Source organism: Macrobrachium nipponense, chromosome 21 (genome assembly GCF_015104395.2).
Source record: "Macrobrachium nipponense isolate FS-2020 chromosome 21, ASM1510439v2, whole genome shotgun sequence".
Taxonomy (NCBI): domain Eukaryota; kingdom Metazoa; phylum Arthropoda; class Malacostraca; order Decapoda; family Palaemonidae; genus Macrobrachium; species Macrobrachium nipponense.
The window spans coordinates 63,117,182-63,137,181 of NC_087212.1; the positions used below are offsets into that span (position 1 = coordinate 63,117,182).

The window sequence follows — 20,000 nt, forward strand, 5'->3', positions numbered from 1 at the left end:
CTGTACATACATTGACTTCATAACCCATGCTGCTCAACATTGACTTTACATTCCACAATGACACCTGCATCAATCTAACGAATCATAGCGTCTTTACATCAACTTCACAATCCCCTTTCCCCATCCCCATCTCTATACAACTGTTGACCAAGGGTTCCAAACAAATGACAAGTTGAGTGGCAAGGGTACTGAACATATGCCAGGCAGCCAGATGGAACAAACAATGCCAACTGGTGAAGGAGCCCAACTGGTGAAGCAGCCATGAGCACTAGACAAAATTATGTCAACAAATCAAAAGATGACAGGGTAATGGCCAAATCCCAACATATAAAGTTGTAAAGGGGCTACACAAATGCCGGCAAATCATTAACAAAGTTAGAAATACGTATAGTGTTTCACAACTGTTGAGCAGGTCAGTAAAATGTGGCAATATGTTTATCAAGACTACCAACATAAAAATGAATACTAACTTTGTTAGCAAAGGTTAATTTCCTGTATCTATGGAAGGGCTTGCTTACTGTAATTTTTACCGTAAGTAAACTTAAGTAGTATGTTTGTTGTATTACTGGCACAAAATTACTTTTGTAAGGTTACCAACTAAATTCTGCCCTGAAAGTTACAAGACTTAAACTACATTAAATTGACTCCTAGCTTTTAAAAATCTAAGTCATAGGTATTTGAGAAAAAGCTCCACTGGCTTGAGAATGTAAATTGAGTCCACGAACATCTGAATTTAGATACAATTTATGACGTCATTAAAGATAACCTTGCATGCTAAATTAATTTGGCTTCATGATTACATATATAATTAAAGGCAGAATTAAACTAATTTTTGACATATTGAAAATTATTGAGCTATGAAGCTTTCAAAAAGGATCTCAGCCATTAAAACGTTATCTGCTCAGTTGTGGTATAAATTTCACAATGCGTAAAAGAATGAATAACATTCTCCTTAAAATACAAGAAATCTGAGCCAACTGTCAACATGAAATGAAATCCACAAAAACATGCAACCCTAAAAGGCTAATGTGAAGTATTAGCCAGAATGAAAAGTTGCTGATCATATTCTGATTAAATGATCCAATATTCAGTCATATTTTAAATACTGATAATGTAGGAACTATGAAAATTGACTAAACTAAATGACAAATCTTTTAAGGCAACAAAAGTTTCCTCAGATAAGTAATTTTTTTCTACAAATACTAGTTCTCAACACTGGAGATTTTTTCCTTTATTTTTAAGAATCCTAAATACACTAGTATGCTCAATTTGAAAAGCGTATTAAAATCTATCACATATTTACAGTTAAAGAGATATTTACCAAAGAATACTGTTACCCATTCAGAGATTCTCAAGTTTCTTTGCTAATGTTTTGACATACTGTACATGTGTCTGGGGCTCCAAATTGTTTGTTTTGTTCTGGTACATTTTGGCTCAGGATGGCAAGCATTTTTTAATACGATTTATAACTTTCATCAGGAATTGTTGGATCATGGACAATGCTGAAACCCGATTAGCTCTTTTATTGCAAGTTTCACATATATTTGGTGGGATTTTGGAAATCAGGAATTGCTGACAAACCAAACATCAGTTCTTAGCCATAGCTCCCTTGGTGCAAAATGTGACTTGTTCATTGGATTTTTTTCTGCTATAATGCAAAATTTTTGTGTTTCGATCGGTTCTGAAATAAAAGGAAGCATTCAAATATCCCCATGATACCTCCACAAGTTTTGATTCAGACCATGGTAATTGACACCACAGTAACAACCTGGTGATCTAGGTTTTGTAACAATCTGGTGACCTAGGTTTTATGCTTAGTGTGGAGAATCCAGGCTGATTCACCACCCTAGCCATGTAAGAGCCAGGTGTCCTAAGCTCAGCTAGGTTAGGTGTAAGCTGGGTTAAGTCAGAAATCTATGTCCATTTCAGTTTACAATGCCAAAAGTCAAGTTATGGCTGATAGGTCCAGAAGGGAGAACCCCTCAGGCCAGGTAAGGACCCAGCATTAGGTTAGGTCATAACCTTTTAATTTAGGGAAAAATCTTTTTCCTCGATCAAGTTTTCAATATTTTTGTTTATTGAGTCTCCTTAATATACTTACCATGGAAAACCAAGGCTTTTGGTAATGGGAAATAAAAAACATAGAAATACATAGACATATTCTAACCAACTCCTGATACTTCAATAAGTTCTAATTTTGATTAAGATAAGGTTTCCTGGATGACTTTAAAGTGACACCACATTCTAGGTAAGTAAAAGGTGACCTTACTTAAATATAGGGATATCCAGTTAAGGAACAAGCATACTAATAATTTTAGTTTACAGTGCCTTAGATTATGTTAGGCAAGGAGAACCTGTAGAGTAAAGACCCCTGGTCTGCTAAGACCCCAGTATCATAGGTCAGGTTAGGTTAGGTCACATCCCAAATAGTTATTTCTTTTAGTTTTTAACCATCTAGTTGGAAGCACGAAGCCACCCAGCCAATTAAGGACCCAGTATCCTAGGTTACATTAGGTTAAATACATTCTTTCATTGTAAATAAGGGGTGGCCCAGTATCTCTCACAATACTGATTTGCTAACAAAATGAATGTTGGATACGTTCAAAACCCAGATTAGGATACAGGGAAATCATGTGTTCAACTCCAGAATGAAATTATGTTTTAAAATAACAAATTAACATTTAAACTTGAAGCAAAGCCCTGGCATCTAGGTCAGGTTAGGTCGAGCATGGACCATACTTAACCATTTGAGTATGGTCGTAACCTGATTTTAATTAACAGAGCCTTGGTTAGGTAGGCAGTTGATCCAAGAGGAGAGAAGCCTCCAACATAATAATCTGGGGTATTTCTACAGAAGCATTCCGCATGGACTGCTGGCCCCTAGGGGGTTAATTACAGTCGTCCGAATAAATATTACTTTAAAAGTCTGTTCAGTGGGTAAAACTGCATAGAAAAACTGCAATTACCATAGTCTAGGCGGCCGCGGATAAGTAACCTAGATCTACCGCCGCGGATACCTAAGTACCCTAGATCTACCAAATTTTTTTATTTTCAGAACACTTCATCTAGCCATTTTTGCATGAAAAGCCAATTCGGGTTTTCCATGCACAATAGCTAAGAAATGATAGGGCACAAAAGGAACCTAAAAATACCAACCTAGCATAACCTAGGGGTATTTACTGGTTACAATTTTGCCGCATTTGCTCTGGAGGGGGGGGGGGGGGCGGTATTGTCTTAAGTGGTAATTTAATTTTTTTGTAATTCGCGCTGATAACGTATTGAGAAGACATGCTCAATTTGGAGGGCTTTACACATTACCTAAATAAATTATTATGTGGGAGATGGCTGAAGTCTACTGAAAAATAATCAAAATTAGGGTCTGCAAACACCAAAACTTAACCATTAATTTTAGTTCTTTAGCAAAAACAAGATTTTTCACTTCACGGAGTAGGTATAGTCGCCTTCACATTCCTAGTAAGACGGCTCTTCGTTTTAGCCTAGGTTAGGTTTGCTTATACAAGCACATGCTTTATCACTTTGGGCTCTAAAGTGTGAAGGAATTAGGTCTGGTGTGGGAACTCTGAACTATTCAAAACAACTGAGACCGGACATTTAAAGACACAGACCTAAATACCTGATGAATCCGCTGACCTACATTCAGATGAATCTGCTGGTCTCTCGTAGTCCTATAGTTCCTACACAGTCAAATAGTCGTCCATATGAGGCTGTGGGTAGCTTAGCAATTAAACACAACATAATTAAAAGAACGGCAACCACAAAAATAATTCATCTGAACCGAAACAGTTATTGGGAATGGAAATTTGTTCCTTATCTTCAAGGAAGCAACGTATGAATTACACACTCACTAGGGTCAGACAGTCAGACTGCCAGTGAGTCAGACTTTCGCAGAGATATGGGGAACGGTGTTCGATTTTCTTTGGGGGAAAATTAAAAATAATCGACAACTGCTATAAATCTAGGTATTTCGTTCCATATTCTGGTTTCTGTGTGTTATAGCAGGGAAGTACATTAATTTTTATTTCCAAAATGGAATAAAATAAAAATATTTTCCAAAATGGAATAAAAGAAAAATAAAGTTCATTGTAAGGGTCTCTCTGGAAGCGTTCTCTACATTTTTTGCGTAGCCCGTGTTAATATTATTATTTGTCATTTCTGCACAACTCTCAACACTTTCCTCAATTGATTATTCATATCTTGTTCCTTAGTTTTTATACTATCATTTTCCATACATCCATCTGTTATAAAACCAAACAAAAGATTTAATATGAACGTAATTTATATTCATGACCCAATATAAAAATGGGAACCAGCTAGGAAGAAGAAACTCATGAGGAACGGATACCAACATTTGTGGAAAATAAAGTCGAAAATTACTTTAAAATTTCCGTGATACAAGGTTGCTCCTCAGACCATATTAAAGACTAATTAGAATTATTTTTCACTGGGATCTCGATATTTATATGTTGTGAACGCACTCATTATTATGTTTTTGTTTGGAGACCGGTCACCCCAGTCATACCGAAGCCGGTGCTACGGTGAATTATTTGTTACCACAAGTGCGAGAGCGATTGAACTCAAAATATATTTGTAGTCCAGAAGGGTACACCAGGGCTAATTATGATTTTGGAAATCATCGTCGGGACACCTTCCTTATACAACATCGATTTCATGTGGATCTGTAAGTGACCCTAACTGAAGTGGACTGCTGGTAGGTCTAAACGGCTGAGCCATTTTACACACAATGCATGCATGTGTGAAAGTGTTTGTTTTCCAAATATTATCAGACTGTCTTACTTTTAAACTGTCTCTTATGTTGTGAATACTGTGAGCTTATAAGGTTCGTTAATCAAAATGACGTGCCTGAATAAGCAAAACAATAATAGTGCAACGTCCAGCATCGCGGAAGCCTTTCTGATGCACCGAACGTTACCTCGCTCGAGGCTGACCACCAAATCCACACCCCCGCCCCACCGGGTGACTTCGTCTTACGTTATCTGGAGGCTGTGGGTGGGCCGGGCATCTAAACATTCATTCATTTCCCCCCTCTACCACACATCACCGCCTATCTTCCAGTAAATGGGTACTTACATGGTCTGGTAAAGACGCCGGGGATCGTAGGTAATCTAATTTCCGGTAATCAGTCGTAACATTGAGCAAATACCTTGCATTCTTTAGTCAGGAGTCACCCAGTCGTTCTCATAGTTAACGGCTGTTTGGCATTTTCAATGTAATTGTAATAACCACAATGTTGTGAACAATTACATGTGTATCTGGTCAAAACGACTTGTAGATGATTCTACATATGTATACTGTATGAATCTTGATTGGCTATATATATATATATATATATATATATATATATATATATATATATATATATATATACTATATACGTATATATATATATATATATATATATATATAATATATATATATGAGAGAGAGAGAGAGAGAGATTATAGCCACCGAAGGTTCAAATATGAGATAGGGAATCGGTATTGACAAGAAGAGGACGTGAACGTTACATTATGAACGTGAAGACTACAGGAAACGTCCCTTTAGGGGCCTGCAGGTCTTCTGCGACTGAGCGTTAAGCGTCCTTCCCTTGTGGCCCAACCCTACCCCCACCAACCCCAACCCATAACCCGAGTGGCCGAGAGATCGTGTCAACCCGGGGACTTCCCCAACCACGATTGTAGCCTCCGCAATATAATCTTATTAACCTGAACGTAATCTTGAATTATTCTCTTTAATATCTGGAAATTCTAAGGCATAAAATTATCTTCATTGTTTTTATAGGTTTAATGAAGATAACAATTTTTTTTTTTTTTTTTTTTTTTTTTTTGTGCTATACGGACAAACTTGCAGACAGGAACGTTTCTTTCTCAGACTTCAGTGTACGTACAATGTATTGGCTTGCGAGTCAGAGCACGTTCGCTGCTCGAGCTGACTCACGCTCACTGGATATTTGAATACGTAACCTCGCTTGTCGAAACACGTCTGTTGCTCGCATAGTGCTAGAAACATTAGCATTTATCTGAATTATTCGGTGCCACTAGTGAAAATGCAAATATAAAGTGGGCATTGCTCTAACCTGTCAGTCTAGTATTTTAAGCACAAGTCTACTAGTAAAGGAAAAAACGACAGTTTGTATTATTTAGGAAGTTATTTTTTTAATAAAATGACTCCATGTTCAAACAGTGAACAGTAGAACAATATTTGAGGATGAAATCAAACTATTTTTTTTTTTCAAATAATTCTGCATAAAATGCATTACGTGGGGCAGGACCAGTTAGGACCTTCGTTGAATAACATCAGTAGGACAGTAACCATCAATAGACACTGATAACGACGACATTCACTTACATTACTTCAATGCGATTAGATGTGACCCCTCACCCCTCCTCAAAGACGGCTTCCTTATTAATTTGTCCAGGAGATATCCAGAAATCCGAATTCACCTCATTTGTAATGAACCGAAACAGGACGATCATTATGACATCCATTGTGAAGTGTATTGTGAAATGCTTCCGAGAGACCTCACCAACAACACCTGACACAAAGACCATATGCTTATTCCTCCAGAGACTGAATGTCACTGCGTTCTTGGTTTGTTGTATTGAGGTTTGTCGACGAATAGGACAACGCTAGCATGAGACTATAGTTGCTAACTGCTACTGTTATTAAGCATTGCTTGCAGTCAATCAATAAATTCTGTTTAGCTGAGGCCGAGTTAGTGAGGGAAGTCACGCTCAGATCTCCTCATGCATTCAAATACGTTGCACGGAATCCCGCCAACTGTTTTACGCGTGAAGAGATGTTACCCTTTGTCTTTTCTTCTCCTCCTTCTTCTATTGCTTGCTGTTGTGCAATCTTAAGGTATTTGTTTTGGTTAAATAGATTCGATGACCTCATTGGTCTTCAACTTTAGATTAGTAAAATTACAAGTTTTACGGCTGAAACGAGTGTTGTGTTGGTCACTCAGTCCAATGGTCTTTTTAAACCAAGTACTATACGTTTTAGGTACGTTCTGTTAAAAATACCATCGCGGCCCTGTTGAATATATATATATATAATATATATATATTATATATATATAATAAGATTATATAATATATGTGTGTGTGTGTGTGAGTGTGTGTGTGTGTTTGTGTATATATATATATGTATGTATATATATATAATATATAATATATATATATATATATATATATATATATATATGGTGTGTGTGTGTGTGCTGCTGCTCGCGCAAATGTATGTCTAAAGTGGTGTGCAAGTATAACATACGTGGTCGCTCTTAATTGATGGATATACAAGTCATATATAATTTCATTTTGCACTATGGTCAGAACTGAAAGGGCGTTGGTAAAGTAGTGCTTGGTAAATCTCAGAATTGAAAATGCAATACCCAGCTCTCTACCGTGTGTTCCAAGCTTTCGTTTTCCCAACAAAATAAACATTTCATGTAAAACTGCAAGGAAGGTTGATATAATTTGTTGGGAAAACTCTTTCAATAAAGATGATGGTAATCTCACAACCCTCGTCTTTTTTTTTTTTTTTTTTCTTTTTTTTCTGTCCTTGTTAGTGTGATGTTCCTCCCTGCGAATCTCGGCACCATTTCTGGATCGTTATTTTCTAGAATCAGTTGTTCGAGTTAGTGGCTCTATGTTAACAGAATTACGCAAATGGTATTTTCCCTCGTGGTGTGTCGAGTGAAGAAGGCTTATTTCCAAAGTTGCCTGTTATTTATCGTTAGTTAGTCAGGAGGGGTTCTTTTGGCGCCTGCTAGAGAATTCATAATGTCCCACCAAGTAATGGTATTGAGGTATGCCTGATAACTACCCAGCTTCTATAACTCAAGTCTGAAAGCAAAACGCCTGGCTGAATGCCTGCGCTATCCATAGATTTTGGCGATGAAGTACGTGAGATTGATCTTGACAATCATGTCATTCTTGACTCCAAAATCTTTTTCAAGAATTCTAGAGACCTGCCTATCCTCTTATTCTTCGGTTCTTTGATGATGGTTCCCCTATGTGATCGTCAATGGTTGACTCGCATCTCAAGCCTTTGGGCAAAAACTTGAGCTCTATTAAATTTCCTATCCCCAAAATTACTGGGGCTATCGTTCAGTTTGCTCACTGTGTATGATATATAGCATGTTTCATAATTATGTATTTGATTATAACGGTCTTGTCAATTTCTGTGAGATTTGGTTTTATCTCTGTAGCGACTCTCTCTCTCTCTCTCTCTCTCTCTCTCTCTCTCTCTCTCTCTCTCTCTCTCTCTCTCCAGAGAAGACAGGCGAGTCTCATTTCGCAGATGTGTTATTTTTTCTCTTTCATGGAGTATTCTTCCTTACTCAGTTTCCTTACTGAAGCCCTCGGACTTCTAGCATTCTGCTCTTCCACCATTGTTTGCAGCTTCGCTTGTAATAATAATAATAATAATAATAATAATAATAATAATAATAATAATAATAATAATTGTTTTAATTTTCTTAGATTTGTTTGCAACTTATTTTTCCTCCAAAATATCTTGTAGGACCTTCGTCACTTATTTTTTCGACGAAGGTTCGCTTAGCACATAAAGTTATTTAAGGTGAATGCTCTTCCCTACCGTCTCTGACAAGATGAAAGATTAGTGTTTATATTTGTACTTTGAGGGCGAGAAGATTTAAACGCGTTAGACAAGTTTGCAACGCTTCTAACGTTGCATTAAATGTGACGGCTTTATCTGTCTGTCTGCATTTTTTTAATGTGTCCGCTCTCAGATTTCAAAACTACGAAGGCTAGAGGGTTGCAAATTGATCTTGATCCTCCACCCTCCAATCATCAAACACACCAAATCGCAGCCTTCTAGCCGTAGCAGTTTTTATTTAAGGTTAAAGTTAGCCACGATCGTGCGTCTGGTACCGCTATAGGACGGGCCACCACGGGCCGTGGCTGAAAGATTCATAGGCAGCGGCTCATACGGCATTACACGCTGTACAGAAAACTTGCGGAGAAGAAATTTCGACGCATTAATTACTTGTTTTTGTTAAGCATATACGATTGTGGATTTAACATGCAAATATTATAACTCTTCGTTATCATCGTTATCAGGTGTATGTTTAATATGGGAATATTTATTTCGTTATTATGTAATAGCATTATTAAAGTTTTATCATTATACGTCTTTCAGTGAAAAAAATAATACGTTTCTTGATAGCCTTTTTTAAAATTTATTAATCGATGGATTTATTCAGTTGTGAAGATAATGACGACTGTTTATATGCCATAGCGCGTTTAGCTGCTTCGGAAATAAAAAGATCCTCATAAAAGTCATTAAAAAAAAACACCCAGACAAAAAGGAGAGAGAGAGAGAGACGCGAAGACAGCCGCCGTGAGGTAACGTCGAAGTGTACCACCAGTCACTCGTTATGATGCCATTTGTCGAATCAAGCAACCGCCCAGATTTCGTGAGGCACCGACTCCTCATGCCAGGGACCCTTGCCAAGCCCCCCCTCGTGGATGTCATGTGGCTCTCACCCTCTGCCAAAGTCAGGTTTGGATGATCGTCCGTACCCTGTGAACAGGTCTTAATGACCAGTTTGGGCCTTTTGTCTGAAGCCATGCGCGAGTCCTTGTACACACACACACACACAAACGCCACACACACGTATACACACACACACACACACACACACACACATATATATATATATATATATATATATATATATATACTATATATATATATATATATATATATATATATATATATATATATATATATATATATATATATATGTGACGGTACTTACTTTCTTTGCACAGATCTAAGGTAACGTGTGCCGACTTTGGAGGCTGTTCTTTGGGGAATTAGGTAAAGGGGTACTGTTAGGATGAGAAATTAATTGATATGTTTCTTTGCATTAAGTTTATTCTTCGCTGGGGTACTTATAAATGTCTTTCCACCTTCTGAATTACTGGGCTCTTGGACTGATAACTTAATTGGCACTTGTTGCAATTACGAAAGTCTATAGGCACGAGGGAAATTTACTGAGTATTGATTGTCACTTTCAACTGTCTTTGATTGATTCGCACACCACACTTTTGCACCTGTTCTCTGCTTCTGGGGGATTCTTCTGTCTTTCTCTGTTTCACGGCCATGCCACTGCAGTTCTCCCCTCAGGGCTCCCCGGTTGTTCTCTCTCTTGGCTTCTCTGTTCTTTTTTCTCTGCTCCTTTTCTGCCTGCTCTCTCTCTGTCTCGCCTTTTTGTTCAGTTGAAATCTCCTTAGCCCCGCCTTTGGATTTTGGATTCTGACTGGGTGTGGCATTTTCTGAAAGACTTTTTGTGTCTTAGTGGCTACTAACTTACATACGAGACCGCCTTCCTGTCAGGTCTTCTACAGTAATTCGTAGGCTTTGAAGTTTGTATACGCCTCCTTCTTCATGTCCTGGCTTCTTTAGGGGCGTATGCCTTGGAACCTCATAGGTCATTCGTTGATACCCCTTTGGCTGTCTTATGACCAACACTCATGGCTTTGATTCGTCGATACTAGAGGCCTATATTTGGGAGGGTGGAGCACTTAGGAGTTCGGCACTCCCCTCCTTTGAACAACGGGTCATAGAATTCCTTTTTAACCTTTTAAAAGTATGCCAGATGGCTCTCTCTGACCTGTTCACGAAGGAAGAACGGCGATTAGTCATAGGCGCTAATGAGAGTAGTTTCCAATTTGCCCCCTCGAATATGCCTGGGCGAGATCCCTCATCGACCATAATCTCTTGTTGGTCACTAATCGCTGTACGGACAGAGGCTTTTTTCTTTGGGGGAGATGAAAAAACCAGATGCTAATGGCTAAAGCCTAATGTTTGGAGTAACAAAATCCTTTCGCCTAAGAAAAATCATTATCTTATTTCCCTTTTCTCTTTTCTCCTTATTATCCGTTTCGTGCCTTTTTCTTAAGTATTATTAAGTTATTGCCTTTTGGAATAACGACACAATGTGGCACACTATTAGGGGAGTCTCGGCCCGCTACCTCGCTGACTCACGACAGCGTTATCTAAGCTGAAGCAAATATTATACCTACAAGAGGACTCCTAACTTATGCTTCTTGGAAATCATATTGAAACTTTAACTCAAAAAACATCAAAAGTGAATGTAAACATGAGCAAATCTTGATTAAAGTAAACATTAAAGGCAACAGTCAAAATTGAATGTAAACATGAATAAATTCTTGAGTAAGTAACATTCAGAGAAACATAAAAAAATGAATATAAATATGAACAAATACTTGATTAAGTAATATTAAAAGAATCATCTAACTGAATTCAAATATGAGTCAATCACATTAAGAAACATGAAACTGAATGCAAAACAAAATAAATCAACCAAAAAACCAAGAAAACTGAAAGTTAATCATACATAAGCCCTTAAGTCACATAAGTTATATGCAAATGCATGGTAGAAGCAAAAAAATAATGGTAACTATCCAAGTTTACAGTATATGATTGGTTCAGTCCTCAGTCCTATTCTATCTAGGTGGATATCGTCTTTCTTTATGGAAAAATAAATTTCGCTCTTTGTTGACGACACTTGATGGCTTCTTCTTTGCTGCGACCTGTTGTTTGGAGACAAGTCCTGGGAGAAAATATCCTTGTGTATTTGTATGCAATAACAAGTGTGTCCTTGACTTCCTACTGAGATTGTGTATTGTGTTTATGCAAAATTTCATTGGACATTCTTACTGTAATTTCTGAGTAACCTTGTACATTAAACAATATAACTTCACTGCTTGATACTAAAACAAAATTGGCAACTCGGTTAAAGGAACCGGTTAGTGGTTAATACTTGTAGGTTTCTTCTACTGTGACAACTATTAGTTAGTTTTCACCAATCAATATCTTGTTAGTAAGTTTTCAACAACTACTATCTTGTTAATGAGTCTTCATCAACTAACATCTTGTTAGTGAGTCTTCGTCGATTAATATTTTATTAGTAAGTTTTCATCAATCAACATCTTATGGATTTGAACAAAGTAAGTGTATTAATTACCCCTTCAATATCTTAGTCATTTCTGAAACGAATTCTCTTATCTTAAAATCTCTTAATGTCTATCTTAACCCGTCTTATTTATTCTTTTACTTCTAAGAATGTTCTCATGGAACGATTAAACTTAATATACGTCTTGAAATTCTTATACTGCGCATTGAACTGTTTCTTACATACCCAAATAATTCCCTTCAAGTCAAAATAAATTTGAAGTTAGTGCACGTAACTCAAAAAAATTGCTACAAACCGACTAATTAAAGTAAGAATTGCAACCAATAAAAGATTATTCCTAAGTCGACCGATGAAGGTAAACTTAGCAATAAAGAAATCAAATAAATACATGGAATAATTTGGATGAACTAATGGGTTGTTCTCTGTTTCACTGAAAAAGTGTCTCTTCTATTTCTTAGGTTATATCTAGTTCCTTCTTCTGGAATGTCTTCTGACGTCTCTGTCATTTCGGATTCTTCGACTTCTTTGGTTCTCTTGACCTTGTCCTTGTTTATCCAAAATTCTTCTTCTTCTAATGATTCAGCATATGTGGAAGGCATTTGGTTATTCATTTTCTTAACTTTTATCTTGGTTTCTTGTACGTCTACGACCTTGTATGGTCCTGTGAATTTTGTGGCTAACTTATAATTAATACCACTTCTACTTCTTCTTAATATAGACTTCCTCCCCTTTCTTGTAGTCTACAGGCCTTAATCCTTCTTGATGCTTTCTCTATCATATTCTGCTGGGCTTCTTCTAGATTCTTGTGCAATTGCTTGTGGATTACTTTAAAGTTTCCGATTCTTATCTTCATGATATCTTCAGAGTAATTAGGCTGTATTGGCTGATTCAGCCATGCATAAGGTAATCTGGGTTCATATCCCATCAAAGCTTTTATGGGAGTTGCTCGAGTACTCGTATGCCTGCCTTGCATTAATGATAATTGACTAAAGGTAAATTGACGTCCCAGTCAGGGTCCTGTCCTACCGCTGTGACGTAATACGTCTAAAACCATTTCTGTTATTCCTTTCTACCAAGCCATTGCTAGCTGGGTGATACGGCTGTATCGCTACCTTTTCTATACCTTAAAGGCGTTACAAATTTTTTCTGAACTAACGAGTTGTTGAACTCGGTCCCATTATCAGAGATAATGAGCTTTGGGGCAGAATATCTGCAAAATATCTTATCGAAGAGTGCGGTTGCACAATCCTTGGCACTTTTACTAGTGTGGTACCAATCTGTATATCTCGTGAGCGCGTCGATATACTAGTATACTATTCTTATTCCCTTTACTCGTGGTATGAAGATTAGTGATAAGATCAATAGATACTCTTTCAAAAGGAGTCTGTGGGATAGGATATTTCCCTAGTGTACTTCCTTGTCTGTTCCTCCCTTGTAGCTGTTGCATATATTGCAGCTCTTCACATAATTACTAACATCTTTGTGAATTCCCTTCCAATGGAAAGTTCTTTGGATTAATCTAATTGTCTCATCCCTTCCTGGGTGAGCTCTCATGTCATCGTCGTGCATTAGCTCAATGACCTTGTTTCTTAGACTCTTAGGTACTAATCTTTTGTGCAGCACACCTAGAAATTGACCAAATGGATCATATTCGTGACATCCAAATTAATACGCCATCTATGTCCGTTAATGCATCTGTGGAACATCCAACCTTCCTACCTAGTTCGGTTAATTCTTGTTGGCTGTGTTTTCTTTCGTTTCTAACGTATTTTAAACAGTTCCTTATATCTTCATCTCTTTCTTGTTCCTTTATGAAATTTTAAAAGCCGGGAAAGCTCCTCTGTATAGTGCATGGTGAGTACATTCATGTCGTTGCACATTGTTTCATTCTTTTTTTCTTCTTGACTTATCATATTTATACTATCACCTTGTGACACATATCTTGATAATGCATCTGCTACCTTATTCGTCTTCCCAGGGACATATTTCACCTCTATATCATAATCTTGGGCTGTCATGAACCAACGGGCTCTTCGTCCAGAAAAATTAGGGTTCTTTAGCATTTCTACTGCGGCTGAATGATCCGTGAACACGGTTATCTTGTAACCAAAAATGATATATCTGAAATGCTTTAAAGCGTCTATTATAGCTAGAGACTCGAGGTCTGTTACTGAGTAGTTCACTTCTGAGGGCTTCAATTTCCTACTGTAATAAGCTATGGCATTATACTTATTATCTTGTCTTTGCATTAAACATGCTCCTATACCAATGCGGCTTGCATCCGTGGCTAAAAAGAATTCTTTGCCTTTGTCAAAGTCTGGGAAGCTAAGTCTGGGGGGGATATGTTAATCTTTCTTTCAATTCATCAAATGCTTCTTGCTGCTCGTCTGTCCATGTAAATGAGACGTGTTCCTTTAAAAGTTCAGTTAGTGGAGCTGATATGACTGCAAAGTTCCCTATGAACTTGCGGTAAAAACCTGCTAAACCTAAGAATGACTTTACGTCCTTCTTGCAGGTGTAGGATATTCCTTGATCGACTTAATCTTTAACTCGTTTACTTCTACGCCCTTTTCACTTAGTGTATGACCAAGGTAGTCTATTTTCCTTTTAAGGAAGTTACACTTCTTTAGTTTAAGCTTCAGGTTGGCTTTTCTTAATCTCTTTAGGACTTCTCTGACTAAGTCTATGTGTTCCTCTATAGTGTCTGTTGCTATTACCAAATCATCTATGTAACAGTGCACGTCCTTGCCTAGTAAATCGCCCAAAATTTTATCCATTAATCTTACAAAAGTTACCGGGCTTGACTTGAGACCAAAGGGCATTCTTACATACTGGTATCTGCCGTTACTAGTGGAAAAAGCAGTCAAAGGTTTGCTTTCTTCGTCTAGAGGGATTTGCAAGAATCCCTGCAATAAATCTATAGTGGTGAAGTATCTCTTGGACCCTATAGTGGCGATAAGATCTCGCATTGACGGCATTGGATAAGGATCATTTTCAGTAATTTGGTTCAATTTTCTGAAATCCACAACTATTCTATAAGTTTTGTCCCTTTTAGGAACTAGCAAAAGTGGAAAAGACCATGGGGATTTAGATGGTTTTATTATTCCTTGCCTATTCATTCTTTGTACTTCTCTTTCAATGATCTCCTTCTGGGAATGTGCTACTCTGTAGGCTGGTATGTAGATTGGCTTTGTGTTCGATGGAATGTCTATCTTGTGCGTTATTTCGCGTGTATTTCCCAAGGTGTCGCCGTCTAGAGCGACTATATCATTATATTCGCACAATAAGTCTATGAATTCTTCTCTAACATGGTTTTCCTTAATGTCCTTTAAATGAGATCCTATTTTAGCTCTTCTCAGTTTTATGTCCTGAGCATAATTTTCATTTCCTTTACTAATTGCTGCTACTGTTTCCCGTTCTACAACTCGGATAGGTATGGAGTATACTTCTGCTAAGCCTATCTCTGTACCTGTTGTTAACCTTTAACCTCCTCCTGTTATTCGTAATCTGTAACGCTATTGCCCTGTCTGACTTCATGTAAACTAGAGGAATAATGTATTCCATTTACTTGCGACTTTTCAGTAAGCGTGAGAATTTCCTTCCCTTCGAAATTTGGGTTTACTGTACATTCTACCCAAGTACTTTCTCCTGGTTTAAGGCTTAATTCCCTCTCTAACTTTAAATAAGTGCATTGATTTGATTCTAAGAGGTTAATGATCTGTTGTGAACTCGTGATGCATTCTGGATATCTTCCCTCTGTCTTATCCTTCTTTAAGATACCTTTCAGTGTGGGATTCTCTGTAGTCTGGGTTCTTTTAATTAACTTGCATATTGGTATTCTAGAAATCTCATGACCGTTGTTAATCACTAGTTGTTTTCTAGGGGCATCAATGCTTATCCCTTGTCTAGCCATAGTTGGATAACCTATCAGCAAATGAGCAAAAGCTAATTGTATATCTCTGGCTACCAGAACCTTTTCTCTTAAGAGCAATTCTTCCTAGCCTAAATGGAAAATCTAACTGTCCAATTACGTGGATATCATTACCCTGGACGTCTGTGATTCTACAATCTTCCGCTGGGTTCAAACTTAAGTGAGAAAAATACAATCGATACACCTTTCTGACATTATCTTAGGACTTCCTGTATCAAAGAATGTAACAATAGGTTTCTCTAGACCGACATGTGCGGGAAATAATGGTCTATAATATATTCATTCCTACATCAACTTTGCTAACCTGTGTAGCTGGGCTTAGCCTTGACATTCGGACGTTCTCTCTGTTATAGAGGAAGATTCATTGTACCAGTAAGCAGAAAATTTCCCATTGCGTCGTCCGACATTGACTGAGCTGGTTGATACCCTATACTTGCTGTTTGATTGGGATATCTATTTGGGACGGAATCCCTATTTCCTCTAGCTGGGGGAGATTGACTTTGGTTTCTACCTCTGCCTCTCGACTGAGATCTACCTCTAGGAGTTGAAACAAATTTATTTCTGCATTCTCGAGCACTATGTCCTGTTCTCTTATGGAAAGGACAGAAGGCTATCCCTCGGCAGTCACTGGCATAATGTCCTCTCTTCTGACGTTATAACACGTGACTGTCGAAAATCCTCCTTGAGAAGATTTACCTGGAATCTTATTTCTGATTTCTAGATGTGTCCTAGATCTATTTGGACCCCTTTCTTTTGTCCTATAGCGACTAAAAGGTCTGTATATAGGATTCCCTTCAGGCCTTTCTACTAGGATTTTTGTTTCCTCCTCTCAATCTCTGCTACATCATCGGATGTCTCCCCACTTACGAGTCATCCTTGCAATAACTTCCGTGGCAGGCTTCCAATCATTATTGCTAGTCTAAATATTTTTTTGACATGACTCACTAGCATTTTTTGCTTGCCTCCTTCTACCTCTATCCAACCTGTGGATTCCATGAAGTTACCCCATTCATTCATATTGTTATACAACTGAGAGCTAAACTCTTGATAACGTCTTTCGTCTAACTTAAATTGACGCACTATCCTTGCCAAACTAGTGACTGGATCTCTTTCACCAACTGTGGAATAGACCTTCCTAAAATACCGTTTCAATTCCTCCCAATTCTTAAGATCTCGGTAAGTCTCGGAGTGGACGTATCGCTCTAAGTCTCCTCCGGCTTCCAAATCAAGATAACTCTTGGCTTCAATAAGCTTTTCTCTATCTGTCCCTGTTATGCTATCTAGGCGTGTCTCCACTTGCTCTATCCAGTTCTCTAAGTTACAAGCTAACTGACCATCCTTTCTTCCGCAAAATTTAGCTATATGATTAATTACATGTCCCTTATGTGTTCCCATTACTGCTGCGTTCGAATTCGCGGACTGTGTACTTTCCGGCATGTTTATTTTCCTTGTTTGACTTCTCGTGAGCACAGGCGTTCTTACGTTCTGATAAGGAGTCGGTCTCCCTTGACCATCGACTCGTTAATGAAATTTTCTTAAGTACTGAGTATCATTAAAAGTATCAAAGTTATGACAGTAATATCCCAAAAAGAATGATGGTATAACAATAAACTGTTTTTAATTAAGTATTCGATCACCAAAAAAATAAAAGAATTTTCCCCAGAAATATTCTCAAAGTTTTACGTTACCGATAAGCGATTCTTAAACAACAACAAAAACCCTCTTAACAGTACTGGTAAAACGATACTGAACTGACCGTAAAGTGTACGCTAACGAGAGACCTCCCGTGAATTACCCTTGTTATCCTAAACAAACAAATTAAAAACGAATAAACGTTCACTCGACGTAACAAGTAAAAAGCAAATACTAAAACAAAAAAAATCAAAGAATAAAAAATAAAAAGTATAAGAAATCAAAAAACAACCAAAATCACAAAAAATAACATAAAATGACACAATCAAAATTAAAATTAAAATTTAGAGTTATTGGTTAGTAAATACAAATGTTCGGGAAAAGGTCTTAGTAGCTGATTAGTTATAAGTAAAAGTAAGAAAATATTCGTAAGGTTTCGTTTTGCCAAAAAAAAGTTCAGAGTGAAAAAATCTTTTTAATCTTGAAATACCAGAAATTGTCTACTGAAATGTTAATCGCGTAATTTACTTTTAATAGAGTTTTAATGTTATGTAAGTGTGGGGGACATTTATTTTGGACTTATCTTCTTTCGTCGTCTCGACATCTGGGGTTACGTCTGACAGCTTGCGTTCGCCTACCAGCGCGTTGAATGATGTGTTAGTTCCCCCCCTCTCTCTCTCTCTCTTCGGGATAGGGGACTTCTCTCTCTCTCTCGATTGCGTTGACTGTTGCGTTTTCGGGATTATGTTTTCTTTCCTCTTGATATTTTTCTTCACGCTTTCGACATCTTGTTCTTCTAGTGGAAGTTCTTTTACTGTTCTTCGGAGTGGAGCTTTTCTTCGTGAAGTGTGGGTGCTTTTTTTTTGGAGCGCTTTTATTGTTACGACTCGATAACTGTCTTTGAATTTGGGGAAGCACTGGTACTGTCTTAGGGGAGAACTTTCTTTTTCGAGTGGCGTGAATGAATTGAAATCTCTTATGCCGACACTAAACTTTTGATTCCGTTTCGCTGCCGCTGTTTTTAACTGTCATTCGTGTCTTCGTATCATGTCGCTAATCACCATTTCTTTGCTGTCTTTCTCTTCCTATCCTTACCGCTCGACATCAATTAATCTTGTCACTATATCAATCTTTATCTCATCGTATCCCACCGCTGCCACCAATAAATCTGTGACGGTACTTACTTTCTTTGCACAGATCTAAGGTAACGTGTGCCGACTTTGGCGGAGGTGTTCTTTGGGGAATTTAGGTAAAGGGGTACTGTTAGGATGAGAAATTAATTGATATGTTTCTTTGCATTAAGTTTATTCTTCGCTGGGGTACTTATAAATGTCTTTCCACCTTCTGAATTACTGGGCTCTTGGACTGATAAAACTTAATTGGCACTTGTTGCAATTACGAGTCTATAGGCACGAGGGAAATTTACTGAGTATTGATTGTCACTTTCACTGTCTTTGATTGATTCGCACACCACACTTTTGCACCTGTTCTGCTTCTGGGGATTCTTCTGTCTTTCTCTGTTTCACGGCCATGCCACTGCAGTTCTCCCCTCAGGCTCCCCGGTTGTTCTCTCTCTTGGCTTCTCTGTTCCCCTTTTTTCTCTGCTCCCTTTTCTGCCTGCTCTCTCTCTGTCTCGCCTTTTGTTCAGTTGAAATCTCCTTAGCCCAGCCTTTGGATTTTTGGATTCTGACTGGGTGTGGCATTTTCTGAAAGACTTTTTTGTGTCTTAGTGGCTACTAAACTTCATACGAGACCGCCTTCCTGTCAGGTCTTCTACAGTAATTCGTATGGCTTTGAATTTGTATACGCCTCCTTCTTCATGTCCTGGCTTCTTAGGGGCGTATCCCTTGGTAACCTCATAGGTCATTCGTTGATACCCCTTTTGGGCTGTCTTATGACCAACACTCATGGCTTTTGATTCGTCGATACTAGAGGCCTATATTTGGGAGGGTGGAGCACTTAAGAGTTCGGCGCTCCCCTCCTTTGAACAACGGGTCATAGAATTCCTTTTTAATGTATGCCAGAGGCTCTCTCTGACCTGTTTCACGAAGGGAACGGCGATTAGTCATAGGCGCTAATGAGAGTAGTTTCCAATTTCTCGAATATGCCTGGGCGATATCCCTCATCGACCATAATCTCTTGTTGGTCACTAATCCACTGGTACGGACAGAGGCTTTTTTGGGGGAGATGAAAACCAGATGTCTAATGGCTAAAAGCCTAATGTTTGGAGTAACAAAATCCTTTCGCTAAGAAAAATCATTATCTTATTTCCCTTTTCTCTTTTCTCCTTATTATCCGTTTCGTGCCTTTTTCTTAAGTATTATTAAGTTATTGCCTTTTGGAATAACGACACTGTGCCACACTATTACATATATATATATATATATATATATATATATATATATATATATATATATATATATATAT

The 20,000-nt window shown here is 37.8% G+C and overlaps 1 protein-coding gene across 2 annotated transcripts in view; it reads left to right on the forward strand.

Moving 5' to 3' along the window:
- The first annotated feature begins 4,565 nt into the window (after positions 1-4,565).
- Positions 4,566-20,000, forward strand: part of LOC135198084 (pleiotropic regulator 1-like) — a 142,099-nt gene continuing 126,664 nt past the window's right edge. For both annotated transcript variants that reach the window (XR_010310723.1, XM_064225510.1), the window contains exon 1: positions 4,566-4,699. Coding sequence is in view for 1 of the 2 variants with exons in the window: in XM_064225510.1 (XP_064081580.1) it covers positions 4,639-4,699 (61 nt within the window). In the remaining variant the exon portion in view is untranslated. The remainder of the gene's footprint in view (positions 4,700-20,000) is intronic.